This window comes from Sinocyclocheilus anshuiensis, unplaced genomic scaffold (genome assembly GCF_001515605.1).
Source record: "Sinocyclocheilus anshuiensis isolate Anshui unplaced genomic scaffold, SAMN03320099.WGS_v1.1 scaffold1391, whole genome shotgun sequence".
Lineage (NCBI taxonomy): Eukaryota > Metazoa > Chordata > Actinopteri > Cypriniformes > Cyprinidae > Sinocyclocheilus > Sinocyclocheilus anshuiensis.
In genome coordinates this window covers 552,312-562,611 of record NW_015540990.1, presented here as the reverse complement: position 1 = coordinate 562,611, position 10,300 = coordinate 552,312, and the positions used below count along the sequence as shown (strand labels likewise).

The window sequence follows — 10,300 nt, the reverse complement described above, 5'->3', positions numbered from 1 at the left end:
TCGCTTGAAGAACCTTTTGAAGCACCTTTATTTTTAAGAGTGTATGTGGAAAATAATGTGTTTTTTTAACCTTAATTCGCATAAACACATTTCATTACACCAAATACACAACATAATGTTCTTTTTAGCAACATCATATGACCCCTTTAAAAAATTGTACCGACCCCAAACTTTGGAACATCAGGGTTTAATATAATAAATGAGTCATCAGCAATGCAAATCAACTCATACCTCTCTCTTAACAACAGAAATGGTGAGCTTCTCATCTCGGGATGGGTGTTTTTGTAGGCTGATGTGATGAGGTGTTTTCACTGCGCTGGATGACTCATTTCACTGGAGATTTGGTGATGAAATGGACGTCTCTTGTTGACACAGCTCTTGTTCCACTTATGAACGATGAAGTGAGTAGCAAGCGATTTTTGTGTGTATTTCTGAGATGCTGATCTCACTGACAGGAGACAAAAGGGGAGGGAGGGGCTCTGTAAAAATAAGAAAACAAGGCAAATTTATGTTATTATGTAAGCGCATGCTCAGCAGTTTGGCCTTTGCTCACAAACGCACGCAAATTCTCTCTTACTACATGCAGATGTCTAATTCTGAGTTTCAGACCTACTGGCGAACAGTCTAGACAAAGTGAAGTCGCCATGCGCTGTGTTGACATGAAAGACCTACAACAAATGACAGTAACGTAGTCGCAGCACCAATAGTCCGCTTGATGCAATCAATGTACAACATTGTTTTGCATCAGTTCGATGCTAATGAAGTTATCTCACAAGCGCTCAGCCACTGGGTCTGTCATTATGGGATAATAAAGCCATCATTTGGCAATGACCAATGAATTATGAGATCAAATAAAAATGAAGTAAAACCTATAAAGGTTTGCACTGTTGTGATGAAACTCTTGAAACAAAGAGGCAAGATGCATCCAGAGAACAGGAGGGACAAACACAATTTTTAATACATCAAAAAGTATTTTAAATATTAGAAAACACACATAAATTGGCTTTTTAATTGCTAATAAGACATTTGATTAATTTATACATTATTTTGCATATTTTCATCAGACAGCTATCCCATTCATGACAAATGCTCTTCAGGACACATTTTGAAATGGATCTCAATCTGATCACTCAGACATCAGCCTGTGATTTAAGCAATTCAGCCAAGTGTAAATACATTTGCATTTGACCATATACATAAAATATACCCAACACCAACAAGAACAACAACGATGACGATGATTATTATTATCTACTAATATTACATCCACTAATCTAATTATGTACTTATTATTATCTACTAGTACTACTACTAATAATTTTAACTTTTATATATTATTATTATTTCTTGTTGTTGTTATTGTTGTTAATGGTTACTGAAAGCATGCATTACCATTCTTTTTTAACAGAAAATATGAGATATAATATGAGAATAAAAACAAGATTTATTACATAAGAACTTTGTTCAAATAACGTTACTTGAGAAACGCATTTATAATTTAAGTCTTCAAACAAAGCTAACCGCAGTGAGTATTCTACGGAGGACGCGTTTCGTTATAGTAGTTAAGTACTCTTCGCTTGCCGTAGTCGCGTGCGCTGCTCGTTACTTTGTTTCTGTTGGAGGGAGTTTTGGAGCATGTTTGTCATGTGAGGACTAAATCATGGCGCAAAGTTTTCAAAACGTTACTCTTTCACTGACTTTACCGATATCCTGTCAGATTTGCCTCGGAAAGGTAACAAACTTTCAAAAAAACTTTAAATACACGACAGAAGAAAGTACACACACCGAGTCGTGCAGTGTGTGCGTGAACTTCACGTTTCTTCTTTGTTTAATTATACAGTTTATATTACAGGCCTACATTTATACCTAACATAATGCACCGCTCTTTTATCGTGCATTAATGAAGATAATGTGTAAATAATAGTGTAAATAACTTAAAGCAGCGATAGTTATTCTACAGTAGAACATACTGAGGCCCGTTTTTGTTTTTTTCCCAAAACACAAACCAACAATAAAGACCAGCCAGCACTCGTCTAAACGCCTGCTTCTGACTGTACACTGTTGCATTTGATGTAGTTATTGAAACCCTGAAATATTCACAGAGTGATGATAAAGAGTGATGAAAGCAAATGGGCCAGATCAGGTAGGAGCGTTAAAGTTGTTTAAGATTCAGTCACTGCAATCTATTTAAAACATTTGCAAACACAGTACTTGCCATGTATCACTTGATCTGAATGGTGTGAGTTTAAGGTGGGCAGGGCAAATTGTTTACATAGATAGGATGGGAAAATTGACATGCTATGCCATAGCACACACACACATATATATATATATTGATACAAATCAATACAGATTGTTTCAGAGCAGTTTTACAGGGATAAACAGCAAAAAAGGAATAAATATACATACACGTGTGCATCGTAATATTGTGTTAAAAACATTTAATCAAGCAAATAATTGTAATTAAATAGGCATTTGGTTATTTATTCGCAATGATGTTTTTTTCTGTCCTGTTTGTTTCTAATGATCCTGTACGATTTAATATTAACAGTCATTACTTTGCATTTACCTGTTGGTTTGTTCTGATCTACACCTCAAAGGTCCGTCAGCCGGTCATTTGTTGCAACAACCATGTGTTCTGCTCCAATTGCATCAAAGTGTGGCTGGAGAAGAGCAGTCAGTGTCCCACCTGTAGAGTGGCAATCACCCCAGAAAACCCCTGCAGAGAAATCATTGGTAATGTCAGCGGACCTCACAATCATATATTGTTGTTTTTGAAATGCAAAGCTGTAGAACTAAGTTTTATTGTGGGATGATGAGTGTGATTAAATGTCTTCCTCTTTGTATATGTGTTCACAGGAGCCACAACTGACTTTGAGTCCAGTGAGAGTGATTCTGTGAAGAGACGCCTCCGAAAGACTCGAGGGGAGCTGCTTTTAAGAGAATACGAGGTACTTCTAGTCAAACACCCAATGAAATGCTTTGGTGAACACAATTTTCTGTTGACATTTCCTGTATAATTTAGAGTGGAATACCCATTTTGCCATGTTTGAATCCATACCACAAAATTCTGCAGACTTCCCTCCAAAAATAAATGCTAAAATTTTAAACAAAATCTGGTCCATTCCATCTGGGCCTCATCATAACTGACAGACTACTAAGTACATACTAAGGCACGGGACCCCAAATTTGACTTAACACTTGTTTTAACACAATGTGCCAGTAAGAAATTGTCCTAGCTATGCAATGAAAGCCAGGAAGATTCATTCACTGAGCTTATGAATCATCTGTTTTACAGGATGAAATCGAAACCCTTTTGAAAGAGAACGAGGACTTGAAAAGCAAAAACCTGAGCCTTGAGATGCAACTCAAGACGGCTGTGGAACCGAGCACGGTCTTGGTTCCTCAGAGTGAAAGCAGTACTGTCGACTCGAGCGCTCTGGAGGAATCGGCCAATAAGCTGAGAGCTGCCAATGACCTCTACAGGAAGGTCAAACAGGACCTCGAAAGGCTAAAAGAAGTATGAATGTGATTGCTTTTTTTAATACAATAAAATGGGTCAAAATAGTGCATAAATAAATAGAATCCCATAATTTAGCCATTTTAAGATACTATGCATTGACTGCTCATTTGGTCAATGTGTCATTTTTTTAAATTTGCAGTCTCCTCTGTTATTTCTCATTATTCCTGTGAATAATGCACATTTTCGGTTTTCAAATATTCTGTAGTGCATTCTGGGAAAATATATGAAATTAAGTGTTTATTGTTTCTTTAATGTGAGACATTTAATGTCTCATTTGCCATTATTAAACTATTTAAAAATTTGTGGCTTTAATAATGGATAAAAAATGTGCATACTTAATAAAAGAATATAAATAATATAATATGAATATAATAATAACTGTTATTTAAATGTGCATAGAAAACCTTAATGAGATTTTATATATATATATATATATATATCTAGATGAATTTTCACTGACCGCTGGAAATATGAGAAATGGTGTTATTTGTGTTCTGTGCTTAAAAATAAAAAAAGAAACTATTCTGAAAGCAACATGTTTCTTTCCCTCAGGCTAACAAAACTTTGCGGTCCCAAATTTTTGACTTAATCCAGGAAAATATGCGCCTGAAAGCCGAAGTGGACAGCAGATCTCCTCAAAAGTAAGCACAATGTTCATAATGTAATGCTGGTATGGTGTACCGACTTGCATTTTAAGCTAGATCAAAAAATTACAACAACGAATAAATTATTCATATTTATTTAGGTACTACTTATGTATATTTACAAAGTATTAGTAACTCAGATGTACAAAATTTCTTATTTGTGGTTTGTCTCAATTTACATCAAGGTTTGGCAGGTATACAGTCGCAGCTCTTGAGGCTAAAATTCATCAGTATGAGCGGGACGTGGCGCAGCTGAAAAGAGCCCTGGAGCGCAGTGATAAATACATCGAAGAGCTTGAAGCCCAGAACCAGAGGGACGGCCCTAAGTCTGAAGAAAGTGTTTGTTCAAACGCTGCCTCTGGAGGGACTCAAAATGGAGGGATTGAAAGAATCGCCCTGATGCGAAGGAGCCTGAGTGAAATGGAAGAAACTTCTGTTTGCACAGACCTGGACCGAAAGTGTTCAGAGCTTCCCAACAACCATGGGTGCCTCCTGACAACATCTGATGTGTGCCAAAGGGTAGGTTTTCTAGGAGGGACCTTGACTCCACGGAACGATGGACTCAAAGACATTACGGTTCCCTCTACGCCCTCCTCGGCTCTCAGATCTCTGAGCTTGAAGAGTCCTGCTGCGGTTTGTAGCGACCGAAAGTTAGGTCTCAAACCTCTCACTTACCTGAGAAGACTCAGTTTTGATGATTGCCAGGGCCCAACCAGCTCATCCTCAGTCAACCAAAGCCCAGGATCCTTCCAAGTCAACAAAGGTGCTCCTTTTGGTGAGAAAACCACTGTGAATTTGAACAAAGAGGTCTTGTGTGGAGGCTGGATGGACTGCGGACCTGATCTTCCCCGTTTGGATGAAAATAGAGAGGAGTTCAAGCGCTCCAAGGACCCTGTGGGTAACAGCGAAGCTTGTATGGATGCAGCGTACTTGGACAAGATCTCTGAGCTGGACTCTATGATGGCTGAAGGTGAGAGCTCCAGCAGTCGGGTCTCTCACCTTCCTCTGGCATCATCATCTTCATCACAATCTCCAGACTTTGATGCCACCCAAATTCCAGAACTGGATTTCTGTAGCAACCTCTTGGCTGATCCTGGAACAGCAAGAGAGCACCAGACTGCATCTTTGACTCAGGAGACCACCCATTGTGATGCTGCTACTGCTTCTGAGGAAGAGGCTTCAGTTGTTGAGTTCAGTGACAGAGCTGGAGTTATGGTGGAAAATCCCACACAGCCCACCAAGCGCAAGTGTCCCCCAGGATTGACCATCTCCAGTCCATCGAAACTCTCAAAACTAAAGTAGAAGCAGAAGCATCTCAAGTATTTTCCAGCATGGTCTCCATTTTGATGTGATTCAGTGGGTTTACTTCTCAGTGACTTTTTAGGGGTTCAACGAGATTTAACAGCCTTTCTTTTCCATCAGGGCTTTTTATTACGAAATTGCTTCACTGTTTATTATTATGACAGCAGTGTGTGCTGGATGATGTTACTGTATGTTATAAAAAAAAACTCTCAGTATCCCGAGGGGATAAGGTGTTAACACTATGCTTTTCTCTTGAAATTAAACAGATTTTTTTTCCTATGGAATTTCAATTGTGGTTGTACAGAATTATGTGGCATCTGAATAATTCTGTATTTGAACTCTGTAGACAATAAATGATATTTGGGCATAAGGTTTGAAAATATTGTCATTTTCTATTTTTCAAATATTTCTGCAAATGTTTTTGTATTTGGATGTTGTCTAAATAAAACAACACTGTTGTATGCGTATGGTTTCATTTTCAAGTAGTTTCATGATTTAGTGTTATGACAAACACTGTAATTGTCATAATTTTAATAGTGCATGCAAAAACATGTCTTTCTGTGTTTAATGGTGAATTATTCCTGTGTCATCACCGGAATACTCCTTCAGTCTTAATTAATGCTAGTGAATTAACACTTCATTAGCGCCAACTAGAAGCGTTAGGCGATTAAAAATTCATGCCGTGATTAGAGTTTAGTGAAATATACATGATAGTTAAAGTTGCGTAATCAATCAAGACAATGCTACTATGACTCGCGTTAACGTGAGCGAAATTTAAATATTCAAATACAAATTCCGCTTCTGAAATTGACATGAGCACAGATTATATTTTGATGTCTAGAAATTTTACAATTTACGTAATTTTGTAATGTATGCATATATGAAATGTCTAAAACGATCTTCGTTATATCTTTACGAATGTTTTTATTCGTATTTCTTTCCGTTTATTTTATTTAATATAAACATGATTGCTTAATAAATCAACGCGGTGCAGCCAGTGGCCTACTTATTTAAACATTAGCTAAATATAAATATCCAGGCTTGCAAATTCTTCTGAAACTGAAACAAAACAAATACGACATCAATAACATTCACAATTTATTATTAGTTTTTATTCATGCAAACGATTTTTAAAATAAACTTAAATTGATTACATTATTTCCCTGTTTATCTATATTTATATATTTCCTGTTTAGATTTGAATTGATTTTATTAATTCATATAAGAATAATTATGCGGATTGTAAACACTTTAATATTATTAAAGCACACACACACACAATTATAACAGTTATCTTAAACAATTATCTTAAAAAGATTGTCTTGGACGTATTTTTTATGTAATGTGCTTTAAAACATTAAAAAAGTAATTTGGCTGAGCCCTCATTTGCATATGGAATGTTAGCGGTTCCACTGTCACAATGTTTAAAGCCACAACGTTCTAAATCGGTGGCAGCAGCGCGCATGCGCGCAGAATCCACAGGTATGGAAGGAAGCCCTCCTCACCGTCGTTAGGCCGATTTACAGTTCGAGGAGGACATGAGATGAGAGGAGAGGAGAGGAGGAGAAGAGAGTCAATCGCGCTCGTCTCGCGAGAATAGGCGAGGCTGCCGGACGAGATGTGAGGGACTCAGGTGTAAGAGCGCTCCTCATCCACACACAGCACAGCCAAACAGAGAGAGACACACACACACACACACACACACACACTGCGGGCATCTCCTCTGTACCATCAGCAGCCGAGCGCTACCGCATCCGCCTGACTGCTGTGAGACGCCAGAAGAGGCGCCGCCGGACTCTCGCTTTGCTTTTCGCGCACTTTATCTGCGCTGGATCCCGCGCAAACATGATGTCCATGAACAGCAAACAGCCTCATTTCGCCATGCATCCCAGCTTACCTGAGCACAAGTACACATCTCTGCACTCGAGCTCGGATGCGATCCGGAGAGCCTGTCTGCAGACTCCACAGGTAAACGAGCTCCAAAACTTCTGCGTTTCTCCTCTCGCGTTTTTCTCCTGCGCGCGCGAGAAGGAGCGCTGGAGGCGCATACACCGCCTTAATGTTTTTTTCATGTGTTCCACAGCAATCATCTGCACGCCTGTGATCTTTTCTGAAGGCATGCTCACTGAAGGCTCAGGCTTCAGCCTTTTTGTATTCATTTTTATGACTGGAAGCCTCTTAAAAGGAGTATTCTCTGTGTTATGTGTTGACACTATTTCCCAGCTGACATCTCCTCTTTCTTTCTCTTTCTCTGACTTTCCCCCTCGTCTCTACGACTCTAAAAGCTCCAGAGCAACATCTTCGCCAGTCTGGATGAGACGCTCCTGGCCCGCGCCGAAGCTCTGGCGGCCGTGGACATCGCGGTGTCCCAGGGTAAGAGTCACCCGTTCAAGCCCGACGCCACGTACCACACGATGAACACCGTGCCATGCTCGTCTGGCTCCACCGTGCCACTCGCCCACCACCACCACCACCATCACCACCACCACCACCAGAATCTGGAGCCGCCAGACCTCATGGAGCACATCGGCTCGCCGTCACTCGCGCTCATGCCCAGCGCGCACGAGGGGGCCGGCGGAGGCGGCGGAGGAGGCGGCGGAGGCGGAGGCTTGATCTCCACGTCGGCCCACCCGCACTCCCACATGCACGGGCTCACCCACCTGTCCCACCAGGCTGCTATTAACATGAACTCGCCGCTCACGCACCACGGCCTCTTACATGGCCACCACGGCGGTGCGCACCAGTGCGCGTCGGGACTCGCCAACAACGGACTGCTTTCCATTAACGACTCGGACACTGACCCGAGGGAGCTGGAGGCGTTCGCGGAGCGCTTCAAACAGCGGCGGATCAAGCTCGGGGTGACTCAGGCGGACGTGGGGGGCGCGCTGGCCAACCTAAAGATCCCAGGCGTGGGCTGCCTGAGCCAAAGTACCATTTGTCGCTTCGAGTCTCTAACTCTGTCGCACAACAACATGATCGCGCTCAAACCCATCCTCCAGGCGTGGCTGGAGGAGGCCGAGGGCGCCCAGCGCGACAAAATGAGCAAACCCGACATTTACAACGGCAGTGAGAAGAAGCGCAAGCGGACCTCCATAGCGGCCCCGGAGAAGCGATCTCTGGAGGCGTATTTCGCGGTGCAGCCCCGGCCGTCGTCGGAGAAAATCGCGGCTATAGCCGAGAAATTGGAGCTCAAAAAGAACGTGGTGCGAGTATGGTTTTGCAACCAAAGACAAAAACAGAAGAGGTTGAAATTTTCCGCGGCTCACTGATGGACTATACTTCTAGGAGAAAACAAAACGAAACTGACTTTTGGGGACCAAGGATCATCGCTTTGGCTCAAATGCGCGTGTGCTCTTGATTAGTACCGTTTTATTTTCACAACTCGTGTTTCTTTTCACTGTACTGGTGAATGTGAAGTATGCAAATAACAGGTAATCCAGATGAACTGCTTTTCTGCGGTTCAACTCTACTTAGATACACCCAGCTTTATGTTTTGTCCCCCTCCCCGCGATGAATGACGAAAAACAGCCATTGATGGATTACCTCATAGTTGAACTCTATCCTAATTTATTTATTTATGTATTTATTTATGTTCGGCATATGTGTGTATTTATTCATTCGTACACGGAACTGCTATATTTTTGATTATTAAATGTGTTCAAAGCAGATCCCTTTTCACAGTCTTGCTGATGAACTAATGTGATCATGCAGTGTTTCAAAGGTCTGCTCTGATGAATTCACAAATCAGTAGGAAAAGAAAATTATACAGAGTCCCTTTTAAATAATAAAGGTGGCAACCACCGCTCGTATTTGTTGAAATTGCACTGAAACCTACTGTTATTTAGATTGGTTAGATATATTCAAATGCTTTTGTATATATGAATATACGTACAGATGACACTTGCTCACCGTGCAAAACTCAATTCCCGATTTTTTATTTTCTGTTTATTTTTTATTATGATGATTATTTCGGCAAATCAGAATTCTTCCTCTGCGGATATTAGTTAACTCGCATGATAAAGATGATTATACTTACATTCTAAAGGAAAATTGTCCTAAAATATAATTTCGTTGGTTTGTAGACTTTGGTTTGCAGTGCAAACATTCTATGCATTGAAAGAAAAAAAAAAAAAACCAAGCACTACATAGAGTATCTACTTGTAGACCTTTGTGGATGGTGTAAGTCACTGTTTAATGCCTGTTTTCACATAAAGACACAACGTTGTTTGTCGTGTTAATTGTTCCTGAAAAAGTTGTAATGATTTTTATTTTGTGCACAAGTATGTTTACAAACAGCGGCCACGTGCGCGTCACGAGACGTCTCACTCTGTCATACCTGTGCACCTGTCCAAAAGTCTGCTGTCTTACCGTCTTATCATCCAAACTTTTCTCCATTCTGTAAGCCAAATCCAGCTGCTGGGACACAAGTCCCGGCAATCTTCTCAATAAACGATGGAAAATCAAAGTCGAGGCTGTCATTGAGGTGTATTGGATTGTATTCGTTCTCAGACATATTCAGCCTATTATTTACATTTACACATCAACGAAAAATTAAAAATATATGTATTTTTATTATAAATTCAAAATTATCAGCACACACCCACTATCTACACCTGTTCTTTTTTTAAATAGTGCTCTGCACAATTAAATTTAAAATAGCCTACATAAAGTTTTCGTTAAATACTAATAAAAAAAAAAAACGGCGAAACGATGGACCCAGAAAGTTTTATGCCATACTTAAAACGTAATATATAATTAACATACAATGACGCAAAAAATTAGCCCAACCCTCGTTTGTTTTGAAAGAGAAAATCGATCCAATAACATATCT

General features: G+C 40.2%; 2 protein-coding genes across 4 annotated transcripts; both read left to right on the top strand.

Moving 5' to 3' along the window:
- The first annotated feature begins 255 nt into the window (after positions 1–255).
- obi1 (ORC ubiquitin ligase 1) lies at positions 256–5,830 on the top strand. 3 transcript variants are annotated; one of them, XM_016488461.1, is made up of 7 exons: positions 1,714–1,732; positions 2,077–2,143; positions 2,601–2,736; positions 2,860–2,951; positions 3,299–3,520; positions 4,076–4,164; positions 4,353–5,830. In XM_016488461.1, exons 2-7 carry the CDS (start codon positions 2,120–2,122, stop codon positions 5,467–5,469), a joined length of 1,680 nt encoding a protein of 559 aa, XP_016343947.1. In that variant the 5' UTR covers positions 1,714–1,732; positions 2,077–2,119; the 3' UTR covers positions 5,470–5,830. The 3 variants fall into 3 exon arrangements, with proteins under 3 accessions (XP_016343944.1, XP_016343945.1, XP_016343947.1); XM_016488458.1 differs by lacking the exons at positions 1,714–1,732; positions 2,077–2,143 and adding an exon at positions 256–401; XM_016488459.1 differs by lacking the exon at positions 2,077–2,143 and having other exon boundaries at positions 1,539–1,732.
- A 1,123-nt stretch (positions 5,831–6,953) lies between these two features.
- pou4f1 (POU class 4 homeobox 1) lies at positions 6,954–9,594 on the top strand. Its single transcript, XM_016488467.1, has 2 exons — positions 6,954–7,437; positions 7,755–9,594. The coding sequence occupies exons 1-2, from the start codon at positions 7,315–7,317 to the stop codon at positions 8,736–8,738; spliced, it is 1,107 nt and encodes a 368-aa protein (XP_016343953.1). The 5' UTR covers positions 6,954–7,314; the 3' UTR covers positions 8,739–9,594.
- The last annotated feature ends 706 nt before the right edge of the window (positions 9,595–10,300 follow it).

What these genes read in the sequence shown, in the direction of transcription:
- obi1 (XM_016488458.1), top strand. Translation starts at nt 321, where the DNA reads ATGACTCATTTCACTGGAGATTTGGTGATGAAATGGACGTCTCTTGTT. An exon ending in TTCCACTTATGAACGATGAA is followed by an intron (nt 402 to 2,600) that starts GTGAGTAGCAAG and finishes TACACCTCAAAG; the next exon opens with GTCCGTCAGCCGGTCATTTG. An exon ending in ACCTCGAAAGGCTAAAAGAA is followed by an intron (nt 3,521 to 4,075) that starts GTATGAATGTGA and finishes TCTTTCCCTCAG; the next exon opens with GCTAACAAAACTTTGCGGTC.
- pou4f1 (XM_016488467.1), top strand. Translation starts at nt 7,315, where the DNA reads ATGATGTCCATGAACAGCAAACAGCCTCATTTCGCCATGCATCCCAGC. An exon ending in CCTGTCTGCAGACTCCACAG is followed by an intron (nt 7,438 to 7,754) that starts GTAAACGAGCTC and finishes CGACTCTAAAAG; the next exon opens with CTCCAGAGCAACATCTTCGC.